Raw genomic sequence first — 15,087 nt, 5'->3', positions numbered from 1 at the left:
CGAAGGCAGAGGCTTAACCCACTGAGCCACTCAGGTGCCCCATTCTTGTGTGGATTTAACAAGAGTTTGCGCACATGCTTGACGCAGTGCCTGCTACCCAGGAAGGGCCCCCAAGTGTCTGTTGTGCTTAATATTATGATTGGTGTTTGCTGGAGCTGCCCTTGGAGCTCGCTGATGCCCTTGTCTTCCCCTCGGGTGAACTGAGGCCGGACTTCAGCTCAGGTGGGCTCCACAGTGGTGGTGAGGGACCCCATCTAGCAGAGGACCATGGGGACCAAGGCCCTCAAGGCTGCCACCTTGTGGTCTCTATGCCAAGACCAGCAGAGGGCAGCAGAACCCCACAGAAGGCCTCCCTGTCTCCCACAGAGCTGGCCAAGTCTCCTTGGAGGACCCTTACTGAGCTCCTGCTGTATGCCGGGCTGCGCCCGTGGGAGGAGCAGTAGTGGCAGTGAGGACACGGCCTGGTCTGACCACCTGCAGTTCCGTGTCCATCGTCCCCACAAGCTGAGAGCGGGCTTTCCGGGTTATTGGGAGGGAAGGGGCTAGGGAGGAGCCCCTCGATGGGAGGCCCGCTTGCATCTGAGTCCTGGCCTTTCCTCTTACCTGCCCTGTGCCGTGTGACCTCTGGTGTCCCAGGCAGAGCACTCCCGCCTCTGAGTCTCCCATTCACCTCTGTGAAATGGGGGTGAGTCCCGCTCGCCCCTCTCCCCACCCCACCCGGCACGCTCTGAAGATGCAGGAGGACAACGGGTGGGAAGTCCTGGCACAAGGCAAAGCGCTCCACCCAAAGGCGCTGGTGGTGGTTCCGGCAGTGCCCCGAACCAGGGTAGCCACGGCTTCTGACGTTCTAGAATGTGGACTCTGGGCCGTCCGCCAGCGAGAAGAAGGAAGTGAACTTTGGTCATGTGGCCCAGTGGGCCTCATCTCATCTTTCAGCTCCACTGCCCTCGTCTGCAACACGCAGTGATAACAGGCCCGGCTGCCGTGTCTGTGCAGAGGGGCCGAAGTCCCATGGCTCCGCACGCTCAGGCCTGGTGGCTGTTATTAACAAGATCGCCCCCGTCTGTATCTGTTCAATAACCCGTGTTTCCTGCTCTGAAAAGAGGGGGGCCTGAAGCTGTACGGGCCCTCACCCCACCTCCTGCCATGGCAAGAAGCAGGAGTTCTCCAGGACAGAGTACCTGGTCAGTGGAGCGAGAGGAGGCAGGGTACGGGCTCCCCTGGCTATAGACGCCCCCTGAGCCCACCTTGTCTCCTGGCAGGAGAGACCTTCCTTCCCTACTACACTGGCCGGGCCATTGATGGCATCGTCATCCAGAAGAGCATGGAGCAGTTCAGCACGGCCGTCATTGTCATGTGCCTGCTGGCCATCGGCAGGTAGCCTGCTCACGCCCCCACACCCCGCCTCTCCAGGCCCGCGGCGGTGGGGGGAGGGAGGTCGGGGAGCCCCTGGAGAGGGCCCTGGAGAGCCTGTCCCTCAGCCCTTCATCATGGTAACCAACAACCAAACAGGCTCAGAACCCGTATCCACAGATTGATCACTGCCCTTGAATCACACCCTCTTGTCCCTAAAATTGGCTTCAGGCCTCAAGGTTCCCCTTTCACCCTCCCTGGCTACTCTCCAAGCGGGAAACCAGGGACAGCCTCGTCTGTGCTGTTCTGGAAGGAAGAGGGGTCTGGCTGGCAGCCTGGGGTCCCTTGTCCCCAGTAAACACAGTCCCTTATCTGCCCTCATCATGGGGACCCCAGCTGGGGAGCAAGGGAGGCTGCATGATGGTGCCAGCCCTGGAAGGGGGCCCAAGGTTGGGTCCCTCCTCGTGTCTGACCCGTGAGGGGCCCACGCCCGCCAGCACCGGGAGGGGGCAGCCGGGGTGATGGCTGTGGGTTGCCACAAGGACGTCGTGCTCTGTGTAACATCTCTTATCTGCAATTAGCTCATTTGCCGCAGGTGTTCGGGGCGGCATTTTTACCCTCATATTTGCCAGACTGAACATTCGCCTTCGGAATCGTCTCTTCCGCTCACTGGTGTCCCAGGAGATGAGCTTCTTCGACGAGAATCGCACAGGTTGGTCCTCCAGCAGCCCAGCGTGGCCTCTGGCGGGGGGGGCGCATCTCACGCTGGGGGTTTCCATGGCTGGCTTTTCCCGAGATCCTGTTCAGGATAGAGACACCCTAGGAGGCCCTGCTGGAGGCCTTCGGGAAGCTGGCCTGCTGGCTGAGGTTTGGGTATGAGCTGTGGCCACTGTAGCAGGACCTTGGCCAGGCCACCCGAGGTCCCTGCAGGAGCCAAGAACTTGCTTTCCACTGTTCTTTGGGAACCACAAAGGCCAGAACTGTCCAAGCCTGGGGCCGGAGAGGCTTAGCTCAAAGCGGGGGTGAGGGGTGGGGCTCAGGGCACTACAGTATCCAACCAGGATCCCAGGCTCTCAGACAGACTGGCCCTGGTTCCAACACTCGCTAACTTAGCCCCTCTGAGCCTCTGTTTTCTCATCTTGAAAATGGGAACGATAGTAGGAGGCAAGTGCTAAAAGTTTCTCCTCCCCCCCAGCCCAGATGATTGCTTCTCCCTGAGGGCACAGGGGGTCACCCCCTCTGCCAGTGACAGGAAGGAGAGATGAGTTTGGTTCCGGCTCGGTCAGGGACAGGCCGTGTGGCAGCAGCTGAACCTTCCCTTGCTGATCCTCGGCTGCCTCCCCCATACCGTGGGATGTGACCTCGGAAGATGCTAGTGCCGAGGGCCAGGCTCAGAGCACCCCTCAAGGGGTGTCTGCTCTTCTCTCCCCTGCTCCCCTCCCCGCCCAGAAAGGAGGGGAGGCCCGAGCTCCCTGCTGCCTATCTCAGAAGCCCCTTCTTGTCTCCTTGCCCCCAGCCACGGTGGCCCCGTTGCCACAGTGGGAACTGAGCTGCCTGTGTTCCAGGGGACCTCATCTCCCGCCTCACCTCGGACACCACCATGGTCAGCGACTTGGTCTCCCAGAATATCAACATCTTCCTGCGGAACACGGTCAAGGTCACGGGCGTGGTGGTCTTCATGTTCAGCCTCTCGTGGCAGCTGTCATTGGTCACCTTCATGGGTTTCCCCATCATCATGATGGTGTCCGACATCTACGGCAAGTACTACAAGGTAGGCCCCCCAGGGTCCCTGCTGGGGTCTGCGCGGGGCTCCGGAGTGAGGGAGGAGCCTCACGAGGGGTTCTGGGGCGGCCCTGGGGGCTACGGAAGGGCTCGTCCACCCACCTGTGCGTTCCGTCATTCAGGGGATCCTTAAGAATCGTGTCCTAATCCCAGGCACCAGGATCCATCGGTGGAACAGAAAAGCTTCTGCCCTCAAGGGGCTCCTGTGCTAGTGCAAGAGGCAGACGGTAATTGACAGCAGGAATAGCAACAGCACAGAATGGGACGGAAGGCGGTGGGTGCTAGGGAGGAAAATACAGTGGGGCGGGGGGCATGGCAGGTGGCACCTGGGAAGGTGACATTTGAGCAAAGAGGGGGACATCTCCAGGGAAGCGTGTTCCAGGCGGAGGGTGGAACCAGTGCCAGGGCCTTGAGGTGGGAACGTGCCTGGTGTGTTTGAGGAGCCTCCGAGAGGCCAGTGGGGCTGGAGCGTGCGTGAGGGCGCGCGACAGGGAATGAGGGCCTGAAGAGGACGAGGTCGGGCTGTGGCCTTTGCGAGAACTTTGGTTTACACCGAGTGCAGAGCTCGCGGTCTTTCTGGAGAGTGTCGACGTGGGGGTGGCTCAGGCCCCAGGAGCGAGGCCCTCACCCATGAAGCAGCTAGGGGCAGGCTGCGGGCCCGTCTAGTTGCTCCTTGATGCTGCCTCTGCCAGGGAGGCGAGCCTGACGAGCGAGACCCCTGCCGCAGCCTCCTCCTGCTCCCCGCCTTGGTGGGTGGTCCTGAGCTGCAAGCGACTGAGGCTGGGTTTAGACAGGTGCAGGCGGCTCCTTCCCCAGGGACCAGGCCTGAGGGGACAGGGGACCTCCTGGGCAGGAGTGACCCGCTCACTTAGAATCTTTGGTGCCCATGGCATGAGGCCAGCCCCCAAGTGCATCCATACCCCACAACCACTGTGGCGCCTTCTGGCAGAGCCCCGCACCCAGCAGGGCCCTCTCTCCCGTGATTCCGGGTCGCGGGCCTCTGTTTTCCTCCCTGAGTAGAAAATATATGAGTTGGAGCCATTTCCCTTCCTCTGCTCCCCACCCCGCCCTTCCTGCCTTCCGGGCCCCGAGGACAGGGCAGGAAACCCTAGAGCTTCCCTCCATTTACCCCGCCCTACACACCTCAGTCCCCGCCTTCAAGTTCAGTTGGGCGGGGCCTCAGGGAAGCTCTGGAGCTCTCCTGCGGGGACCTGCATGAATACAGCCACCAGCCCCCCGAGTCATCGCCACAAGCCCCACACACACTGCCCTCGGCCAGACATGACTCAGGACACAGAATGGCTCCACCCGAGATGCCAGGACACGCTGCATGTTTCCGATGGCCTCAGCGAGCCTTAAAGGTCATGGGACGCACCCTTGCATGATCCTGGCCTGGCCTCTCTGGCAACCTTCATCAAAGGTTTGAGAATCTGAGGATGTTAACTATTGCAAGGCCTGAACAGCTCTGCCCAGGGACCGCTTCAAGAGCTGTGGTGGGTGGCAGCCTTGTGGTCCGACACCTGGGACCATCTCTCAGCCATCTATATACCCAGTCATACACACACAGTGCAGCCAGATTTCACAGCCCTCCACCACCATCTAGAATTGGCTAGGAGTTCTGGAATCTCTGTGCCAGTCTTCAGGCACTACCATAATTTAATATATATTGATAATGTCAATGGCACCCCCTTAATACTTAGTGTTTATTGTATTGTGTACAACCTGAACAACCATCCAGGGCATCATCCCCCTTTTTTTTAATTAACTTATAATGTATTATTAACCCCAGGGGTACAGGTCTGTGAATCTCCAGGTTTACACACTTTGCAGCACTCATCATGGCACATACCTTCCCCAATGTCCATAACCCAACCACCCTCTCCCTACTCCCCTTCCCCGACAACCCTCAAGTTTGTTTTGTGAGATTAAGAGTCTCTTATGGTTTGTCTCCCTCCCAATCCCATCATGTTTCAATTTTTCCTTCCCTGCCCCCCAGGCTCCCCACTTTGCCTTTCCACTTCCTCATATCAGAAGATCATATGATAATTGTCTTTCTCTGATTGACTTATTTCACTCAGCCTAATACCCTCTAGTTCTATCCATGTCGTCGCAAATGGCAAAATTTCATTTCTTTTGATGGCTGCATAGTATTCCACTGTGTGTATATACCACATCTTCTTCAGGTCATCCCTGTCTTATACCAGCACAGGATCAGATGTCAAGTCTCCTTTTCTGAGAGAGTTACCAAAAGCTGTGTGTTTGTGAATAACCACCTTTAAGTACTGGAAAGGACTTCATGTTCAGTCCCCCATCCCTCAGGACCTGGGACCTCAGGAGCTCACCCAAGAACCAAGCTAGAGCCTATTCTCTGAGTCTGTCCCGTGAAGCTAGAAGGTGATGGGGGGGCGTGGGGGGTGGTCTTATCCTTTTGTCCTTGGACTCTGTGCACAGAGAGCTGGCGCTAACTGAGGGTAGAAAAACCCAGAGAGACTGAGGGGCCATTGGATAGTGAGACTGTTTTGGGGTTTCCTCCCTCTTGTCCCTGCCCCCTGGCCACAGAGGCTCTCCAAAGAGGTCCAGAATGCTCTGGCAAGGGCCAGCAGCACAGCCGAGGAGACCATCAGTGCCATGAAGACCGTGCGGAGCTTTGCCAACGAGGAGGAAGAGGCAGAGGTGTATTCCCGGAAGCTCCAGCAGGTGTACAAGCTGAACAGGAAGGAGGCTGCGGCCTACACCTACTACGTCTGGGGCAGTGGGGTATGTGCTCCTGGCCTGGGCAGGTCTGTCGGGGTCAGGACACAAAGATGGAGGGATCCCCTGACCAGGACGTAAGCCTTGGTCCCTCCGTGTCGGTGTCAGCCTGGTCACACTTGACCTTACTCTGCCCCTCTTTCTGCTTTTCAACGGGGGAATCTTTCTGGAAGGACTGCACTCTCCCAGTGAATATCCTCGTGGGGCACCTCCTCTTTCCCTCTTACCTGGGCATGGGGTAGCCGGGGAAGCATCTCAGCTGGGGAAATGTCCTTGCCCCGGAAGGGAGTCACCCCAAGGCCAGCGAGACCCAACCTAGGCCGCCATCTGGCAGGCCCTATGTCAAACCACACACCCCCCATTAGAGTGTCTAGCTCACTCCCTGGGGGTGAGTCACAGCCCCTCCCTGGAGAACGGGGAGCGCTTGGAGCCTACTGCTGTCTGTTGGCCACATCTGGGAGGTGGGCACATCGGGCATAGCTGGGGTAGGTATGAGAAGGGTTAGTTTAGGAGGAGGAAGGAGTGGTGATCTACCAGGGGGCCAGGGGACAGGGCAAGCTGCCCCTCAAGAGGACCCAGCCAGAGAGGAGAAGGGGCCCGAAACCCAGCTCAGCTAGCCAAGCCTCTCAGCGGTCCGCCCACCTGCATAGGGACCTTTTGTCCCTGGCACAAAGGCACCACAGTCTAACCATCGACCTGGGTCTAACCCAGCCAGGAGAGGCAGTGGGAGGCAAAGGTGCCCTGCACAGACCCTCCTTCAGGGAACCCGATGGGGACAAGAAGCAGACCCCATCATCCCGCCCTGCCTGGCTTGCTGTGTGACCTTAGCCCAGGGACTGAACCTCCCTGAGCCTTGCTCTTTCCAGTGAGGAGGAAGACTAACAGCTCCCGCCTGGCCTGGCTGAGTGCTGGGGGCTGTATGTTGTGCGTGCCAGGGCCTCACAAAGAAAGCCTTGTTCTCCGCCAGGCCCGTGGCTCCCTCCAGCTAGGGGCCTTTGTGGGGAGGAAGTCCAGGGCCGGGGAGCGGGCGGGCAGGAGTGACAGCCAGGCAGCAGCATGTGGAAGGACACCCCTGCCTGGCTGGCGTTCAGTCTGCAACGGAGAGCACAGCCCACAGCTGCTCGCACACCGGCCTGCAGCCTGGGGCCGGGGGAGGGATGGCAGGCTCAGGCCAAGGCCTCTGTGACCCCGGTGCCCGCTTCCCTCTGCCCTCAGCTCACGCTGCTGGTCGTCCAGGTCAGTATCCTCTACTACGGGGGCCACCTCGTCATCTCAGGGCAGATGACCAGCGGCAACCTCATCTCCTTCATTATCTACGAGTTTGTCCTGGGAGACTGTATGGAGGTGAGCGGCCGGCTGGGGGAGGGGGTCTCGGGGGGCTGGAGGGATGGAAAAGTGGGGGATGCTCCAGGGTGATGGAGGGCGTGTTTCTTTCTAGGTAGGTGGGGGGGAGAACATAGAACCACCGATGACAGTAGTATTACCAAGTGGCTGTCACAGCTCCCTTTACTAAGTTGAGTGACAGGGACAAGGGTGTTTCAGAACACCCTCCGAACAACACCGTGAGAGGGGTCTTAGTCCCGTTCCACCTCCCATTTCTCGGGAAAAGCAGCTGAGTCTCAGGCCAAGGGACTTGCCTGCCACGTTGGTGGGGGAACCCAGTTCAAAACCAGATGAGTCTGAATTTATTTTAACCCACTTAGATTTTTTAAATATAGTTTTAAAAGATTTTACTTATTTGACACAGAGAGACAGCGAGCGAGGAAACACAAGTTGGGGGAGGCTATGGGAGAGGGAGAAGCAGGCTCCCTGCTGAGCAGCAAGCCCAATGCGGGCTCGATCCCAGGACCTTGGGATCATGATCTAAGCCGAAGGCAGAGGCTTAACCCACTGAGCCACCCAGGCGCCCCTATTTTTTTTTTTTTTTTAAGGATCTGATTTTTTTTTTTTTTTTTTAAGATTTTATTTATTTATTTGACAGGGAGAGATCACAAGTAGGCAGAGAGGCAGGCAGAGAGAGAGATAGGAGGAAGCAGGCTCCCCGCTGAGCAGAGAGCCCGATGTGGGACTCGATCCCAGGAACTCGAGATCATGACCTGAGCCGAAGGCAGCGGCTTAACCCACTGAGCCACCCAGGTGCCCCCAGGCGCCCCTATTTTAACACAACTGTTGTTTTTTTTTTTTTTTTAAGATTTTTATTTATTTATTTATTGGACAGAGAGAGAGAACACAATCAGGGGGAGCGGCAGGCAGAGGGAGAAGCAGGCTCCCCACTGAGCAGGGAGCCCAATGCAGGGCTCAATCCCAGGAACCTGGGATCACGACCCGAGCCGAAGGTGGACACTTAACCAACTGAGCCACCCAGGTTCCCCTTTAACACAACTTTAAAGAGTTTAAAACCCCACAGGAAAAACAGGGGTTGTTTTATATTGCCTTCATTCGGGCTCCCCTAGGAGCAGACCCGGAGACAGGGAGCTGGGGCGTTTCCGCCCGAGCCCTCAGCTGCTGCTTGAGGATGCCCTGAGTGGGGGCATTTACTCCCGGGCACAGAGGTCGGGCCTCTGTGTCCTCCAGGGAGAAAGCTGGGGCTATCTGGGGAGAGGGCCATTAGGGTCCGCTACAGATGGCTAGACCTCTACTTTGGCTAGTGACACCTGCCTGTCACTTGATGTCCGCAGTCCTGCCTCTAGGAGCCGGGGCGCAGAGACACCCACACTGGTGGGCAGAGGCGTATTGCTTTCCAGAGTGGAAAGTCAAAGTGTCCTCCAGTGCCCACCAGTCAGGGATTGGGCCCACATGGCCCATCCGTGTTCCAGAAGCAGGGCGTCTCAGCCATAGATATGAGGCAGATCTAGGGGTCCCAGCGTGCAAGGGACCCTGAGACACACCATGAAGGAATGGGAAGAGTGTGATCCCACTGGCATGGTTTCTAAGTCTCAGACTTATTTACGGATGCACCTGTGGAAGGAGGCCCAAGGGCACTGCTCCGTGGTGCTCGGATCTTAACATGAGTGATAATAGCTTGATGTTAATAACAGTCCTCGGTGCTGGGTTCCCCAGCCAGGCCCCCGTGGTCGTAGCACACAAGGGCCTAAACTCAGGAGCCAGTCGTCCTTGGGTTCAAGGCCTGGCTCTGCCACTTCCCAGCTGTGTGACCTGGGGGAAGGGATGGGGGCTCTCTGTGCCTCGGTTTTCTCATCGGCAAAAATGAGATGACGCTAAAAGCCACCCCCGTAACGTATGCAGAGTGCTCAGCAAAGTGAGTCTTCCTCATCGCTCGCATTTGTTGTGTGTGTTTTTACGCAAGGAGTGTGGATAGCGTGAATTAAGAGCAGTTTTTAAAACCGAAATTTAAAAAATGCTTTGGCAGCCGAGGGAGGAATTCGGTTGAGAATTCCTGTTCTGCCACATTCTGGCGGGTCATTTAACTTCCCTGCCCTTCCGTTTCCTCCGCTGGGGGGTGAGAACACCCACCCCGCAGGACGGCGGTGAGGGTTAGCCGTAATGGCGGCAAGGCTCTCCTTCCTGTGTGTTCTCACCAGCGGCTCCGTATCTGTTGTCATTGCTCTCATAGTTTGCTTGTTTGTTTTTAAGATTTTATTTATTTATTTGAGAGAGAGCACGAGCAGAGCGAGTGGGGGAGGGAGAAACAGACTCCCCGCTGAGCAGGGAGCCCGATGCGGGGCTTAATCCCAGGACCCTGGGACCATGACCTGAGCCAGAGGCAGATTCTTAACCACTGAGCCACCCAGCCGCCCCTTGCTGCTGCCCTTGTTTTGTCAGTGTTGTCATTCCCTGCTGTACTGCTGGGGGGCTCCTGCCCCCCCCGAATGGCTGCTGGGTCCCTGCTCTCTCTGCACCCCTTCCTTGCTCCGGCATCACGGGGGTCCCAGCGCTGGGGTGTCCCTGCAACAGGAACGTGTGTCTCCTCCCCCCGCAGTCCGTGGGCTCCGTCTATAGTGGCCTGATGCAGGGAGTGGGGGCCGCCGAGAAGGTGTTCGAGTTCATTGACCGGCAGCCAACCATGGTGCATGATGGGAACTTGGCCCCCGACTGCCTGGAGGGCCGGGTGGACTTTGAGAATGTGACCTTCACCTACCGCACTCGGCCCCACACCCAAGTTCTGCAGGTGAGAGGGGTGCCCGAGGCCCGCCCACATCATCCCTTCCCTGGTCCTGTCTCTCGCCTGCATGCCAGGCCTCGCAGTATAGCCAGGACCACGTAAGGCAGAGTCCTGGTCCTCGTGGAGTTCGGGCTGGAGTCGGGGAAGGCAGATCATTAACAGAACGTTCTAGATAATAAGTGCCAGCAAGGCAGTAAGTCGGGGTGGCGTGATAGGGGTAGCTCACAGGGATGGCGTTAACAGTCCAGGAGGGCTTCTCAGAGGAGAGGACATTGGAGGTGGTCCTGAACAAGGGGAGGAGGCACCCAGGCTGTGGAAGTGCACATCAAGATCCTGCCAAATCCTAGAAAAGAGAATATTCAGGGGCTGGCAGTGCCCAACCGCGGCAAAGGAGCATGGGTGGGGTGGGAAGGGTGCCTGCCTGTGTTCAAGGTCAGGGCATCTGAGCCAGTAGCTCCACATGGTGTCCGCCTGTTCCTTGCAGAATGTCTCCTTCAGCCTGTCCCCAGGAAAGGTGACCGCGCTCGTGGGGCCCTCGGGCAGTGGGAAGAGTTCCTGTGTCAACATCCTAGAGAACTTCTACCCGCTGGAGGGGGGCTGCGTGCTGCTGGACGGAAAGCCCATCAGCGCCTATGACCACAAGTACCTGCACCGCGTGGTACGTGAATGGCCCTTTGTTGTCCTGGGCACTTTGTCCGACCTTCACCCTGAGAGCAGTCACACAGGTGCCGAGAAGTGACAGAGGTAAACACAGGCTCGGAGAGCTTCACCTGCGCACCAGCACCCGGGTCAAGAAACAGAACATTCCAGGACTCTCCCACGCCGTGTGTCCCTTCTCTTTCCCCCAGAGGCCGCATCTCCCTGACTTTATCATCTTCTCCTTCTTTATTTCAGTTTTACCATTGCTTTGTGCTTCCCCGAGCAACAGAGCTGTGTTTTGCCTAGTCTTGACCTTCATCTGGCTGGGATCATAGAACATGTGTTCGGCTGGGTCTTGCTTCTTCCACTCAGCGTTATTTGTGAAACATCCAGGTTGAGGCTGTGGTTGTCATTCATTCGTTTTCATTGCTGGATGATAATCTACGGTGTAAACATGTCACCATCTAGTTGGGCATTCTACTCTTAATGAGGACTTGGATTGTTTCCTGTTTTTACTGTTACCAATACTGACATAGGCAATTTTGTCCACACTTTCTAGTGCGCATAGGTACGTATGTTCTCCCAGAGTGAATGCACATCCCTGACTCTAGTAGCTACTGTCACTAGGGTGTTCATACCACTTTACATTCCCACTAGCAGTGGATAAGAGTTCCAGTGGCTCTGCATTTAAGTCATCTCTAGTATGTAAAGGAGGCTTACTCATGACAATACAGGTTTTGGTAATCATTTCAGAAAGGGATCCTCAACTCCTGATCCTGTGCTAGTCTAAGAACAGGGATGCCCTGGATGGTTGTTCAGGTTGTACACAATACAAGAAAAACCCAACTACCAAGAAGGCACCATTTCCATCATCAACATACATTAAATTATAGGAGAGCCTGAGGACTGGCACAGAGATTCCAGAACTCCTAGCCAAGTTCTAGATGGTGGCAGAGGCCACACATTGTGATATCTGCCTACCCACCTGCATATAACCAGGTATAGATGGCTGAGCAGTGGTCCCAGGTATGTGATGACAAGGCTGCTACCTATCAGAGTTCTGGAAATGGCCCTCAGGCAGAGCTATTCAGGCTTTGTACTAGCTAATATGCTCAGACATGTAATATTCTTAGATAGTCAATATTGTCAGTGCCGATCTTTTTGCCAGCTGGTGAGGACATACATAGAGGTAGTTCACGGCGGTCTTTTGCATTTTCCTGATGACCAGACATACCAAGTACTTAAACATATGGTTTCCTCTTTTGTGAATACCTGCTCTTTAGTTCAAATTAAAAATTTTAATTTTCATAAGCCCCAAGGAGTAAACTACAACAGTCCAACCACATTCCCATATATTCAGAGAATTTTGTAAATTAAGACATGAGAGTTCCCCTCCACCTCACCTTTTAAATTCCACTCCTTGGAGGTTAACTGCTGTTAGCAGTTTAGTAAATATCCATTCCAACCTGTTTCCTATCTTTATATAAACATATGGATAAGAAAAGGCCCATATATAAGTTTTTAACTTTTTTGTTTTTTTAAAGAGAGAGAGATAGGCAGAGGGAGAGAGAGGGGGAGAGGATCCCAAGCAGGCTCCACACCCAGCACAGAGCCTGATGCAGGGCTCGATCTCACGACCCTGAGATCATAACCTGAGTTGAGTGGGATGCTCAACTGACTGAGCCACCCAGGCGCCCCTTCATATATCATTTTTTTAAACAAAAACAGAATCATGAGGTGTGTGTGTGTTATTTGATTTAATGGCTACACTGTGATTATGAGCCAATCTCCAATTTATGAAACTGATTTTTCTTTCTACTTACCATGTTGCAGTGATATCCTCCATACGATCATTTTTGTCGGCTACATTCCTGAAACTGGAATCACGGGACAAGTTCTTTAAATTATTCTCTCCAATGGAAGGAGACACCAGGGAGGCCTTTATGGCCTGGGGGCTGCTATGGCCTCTCGTCTCCCGGCATGGACAGACTCACATTCCACATTCTCTTTCTCTCGCCTCCCTGGCCTTCCCCGCCCCACCCAGGACAGGGGCCGACAGAGAGCTCTCTTCGAGAACTCTCTTCGGGAACTTGGCTCAGGCCAGAGCAGCCCGCTTAACAGGCCCCAGATTTTTGGTCGGGGAAAGCTGAAGGCTTGTGCAGAAAGTGGACTCTTGTTTTTAAGGGAAAGAGGCAGCTGATGCTAACAGCCGGGCTCCGGCTCTGCTCAGATTTCAGACCCAAGACCCCTGGCGTCAGGCAGGCCTGGCGCTGGCGAGGTTCCGGGGGACAGCTGGACGGATGCGTGCCTGGCCTGTCATGCCCCATCCTTTCTCCTGCACAGATCTCCCTCGTGAGCCAGGAGCCGGTGCTGTTCGCCCGCTCCATCACAGACAACATCTCCTACGGCCTGCCCACCGTGCCCTTCGAGATGGTAGTGGAGGCCGCACAGAAAGCAAATGCCCACGGCTTCATCATGGAGCTCCAGGACGGCTACAATACAGGTACGCAGCCCAGGAGCATCCTCTCCACCCTGCCTGAAGGTCCACGCTCAGGGATGCGACCCTCCGGGTGAAGCTTTGCTCTCGGCCGGCTGCTCTTTATTTCATGTGAAATTCACTCGACATTTAATACCTTTACAGTACTATGCAAGCAACCACCTCTATTTATTTTTAAACATTATTATTATCTATGACTTATATTTTAGAAAGAGAGACAGCAGGAGCATGGGGGGAGGGGCTGAGGGAGAGGGAGAAGCAGGCTCGCCCTGAGCAGGGAGCTGTGCGGGGAGCCCGATGCAGGACTCGATCCCAGGACCCTGGAATCATGATCTGAGCTGAAGGCAGATGCTTAACTGACTGAGCCACCCAGGTGCCCCAAAACATTATGATTTTCAAATAATATATGTATCAGATTAATGATAGTTGCTTAATTTTGTATTAAGTCAATATTTTAATATAATAAATTTAACAGTATACTGATTTATATCATATATTTTGTTATACTTAATATACTTTAAAATTTTAACTCTGAGGGGTACCTGGGTGGCTCAATGGGTTAAGCCTCTGCCTTCATTTCAGATCATGATCCCAGGGTCCTGGGATCGAGTCCCGCATCACATCGGGCTCTCTGCTCAGCAGGGAGCCTGCTTCCTCCTCTCTCCACCTGTCTCTCTGCCTGCTTGTGATCTCTCTCTGTCAAATGAATAAATAAGTTCTTTAAAAAATAAATAAAATGTTAACTTTTGAGAAGGGGCTATTTACATGGTTCAAAACTAAAAATGTGGGGCGCCTGGGTGGCTCAGTGGGTTAAGCCGCTGCCTTCGGCTCAGGTCATGATCTCAGGGTCCTGGGATCGAGTCCCGCATCGGGCTCTCTGCTCAGCAGGGAGCCTGCTTCCTTCTCTCTCTCTCTGCCTGCCTCTCAGTGTACTTGTGATTTCTCTCTGTCAAATAAACAAATAAAATCTTAAAAAAAAAAAAAATAAATTAAAAAAAAAACCAAAAAACTAAAAATGTGTATGAAATGATAGACAATGGGGGGTTTTACTCCATCGCTTTCTCTACCCCTGTTTCCTCCTGGCCCACCCAAACGTCTTTTGTTACCTTCCTACATGTCCTCTGGGAGCTGCTTCATGCAAATGTGAAGGAATATATATATATATATATATATATATATATATATATATATGTAATTTTTTTTTAAGATTTATTTATTTGACAGACAGAGATTATATGTAGGCAGAGGGGAGAGGGGAGCAGGCTCCCCACTGAGCAGAGAGCCTGATGTGGGACTCGATCCCAGGACCCTGAGATCATGACCTGAGCTGAAGGCAGAGGCTTAACCCACTGAGCCACCCAGGTGCCCCAGTGAATGTATATCTTTATTTCCTCCTAACCTTTTAGACAAGTTTTGTTTTGTTTTGTTTTTTAAGATTTTATTTATTTGTTAGAGAGAGAGACAGAGCACAAGCACAGGCAGACAGAGTGGCAGGCTAGAGGCAGAGGGAGAAGCAGGCTCCCTACCGAGCAAGGAGCCCAATGTGGGACTCGATCCCAGGACGCTGGGATCATGACCTGAGCTGAAGGCAGCCGCTTAACCCACTGAGCCACCCAGGCGCCCTCCTCCTAACCTTTTAAAGAAAAAAAAAAAAAAAAAAAAAGCACCTTATATTCTGCACCTGGCTTTTTTTTTTTTTTTTTTTTTTTTTTTTGACTTAACATGGCATCTTAGTGATGTTCCATGTTGTCACTTAGACCTCCCTTGCTCCGTTTTTAAGCAGTGGCATAGTATTCCAGGGTATCAGGCTTTATGATAATTAGTTTAAAAAATTCATTCAGTTTCCTGCTGATGGACGTTCGAGTAGATCTTTTATTTTGATTTGCAGTGTTAGTCCTGTGAGTTGTGCGTAACACAAGCCTTGGCCACCGTGCTTGGGAAA

At 54.3% G+C, this 15,087-nt stretch overlaps 1 protein-coding gene across 5 annotated transcripts in view; it reads left to right on the top strand.

Annotated features, from left to right (window-relative positions):
- Positions 1-15,087, top strand: part of ABCB9 (ATP binding cassette subfamily B member 9) — a 41,628-nt gene that overhangs the window by 23,142 nt on the left and 3,399 nt on the right. For 4 of the 5 annotated variants that reach the window (XM_059140024.1, XM_059140022.1, XM_059140023.1 and 1 more), the window contains 8 exons: positions 1,263-1,377; positions 1,935-2,065; positions 2,919-3,124; positions 5,695-5,892; positions 7,102-7,230; positions 9,827-10,015; positions 10,494-10,667; positions 12,992-13,151. In XM_059140024.1, coding sequence (XP_058996007.1) covers positions 1,263-1,377; positions 1,935-2,065; positions 2,919-3,124; positions 5,695-5,892; positions 7,102-7,230; positions 9,827-10,015; positions 10,494-10,667; positions 12,992-13,151 — 1,302 coding nt within the window. The remainder of the gene's footprint in view (positions 1-1,262; positions 1,378-1,934; positions 2,066-2,918; positions 3,125-5,694; positions 5,893-7,101; positions 7,231-9,826; positions 10,016-10,493; positions 10,668-12,991; positions 13,152-15,087) is intronic. The other variant, XM_059140026.1, reaches the window with a different exon arrangement.

The sequence above is a fragment of the Mustela lutreola genome, chromosome 11, assembly GCF_030435805.1.
Source record: "Mustela lutreola isolate mMusLut2 chromosome 11, mMusLut2.pri, whole genome shotgun sequence".
Lineage (NCBI taxonomy): Eukaryota > Metazoa > Chordata > Mammalia > Carnivora > Mustelidae > Mustela > Mustela lutreola.
This window is presented reverse-complemented; position numbering and strand designations above follow the sequence as displayed.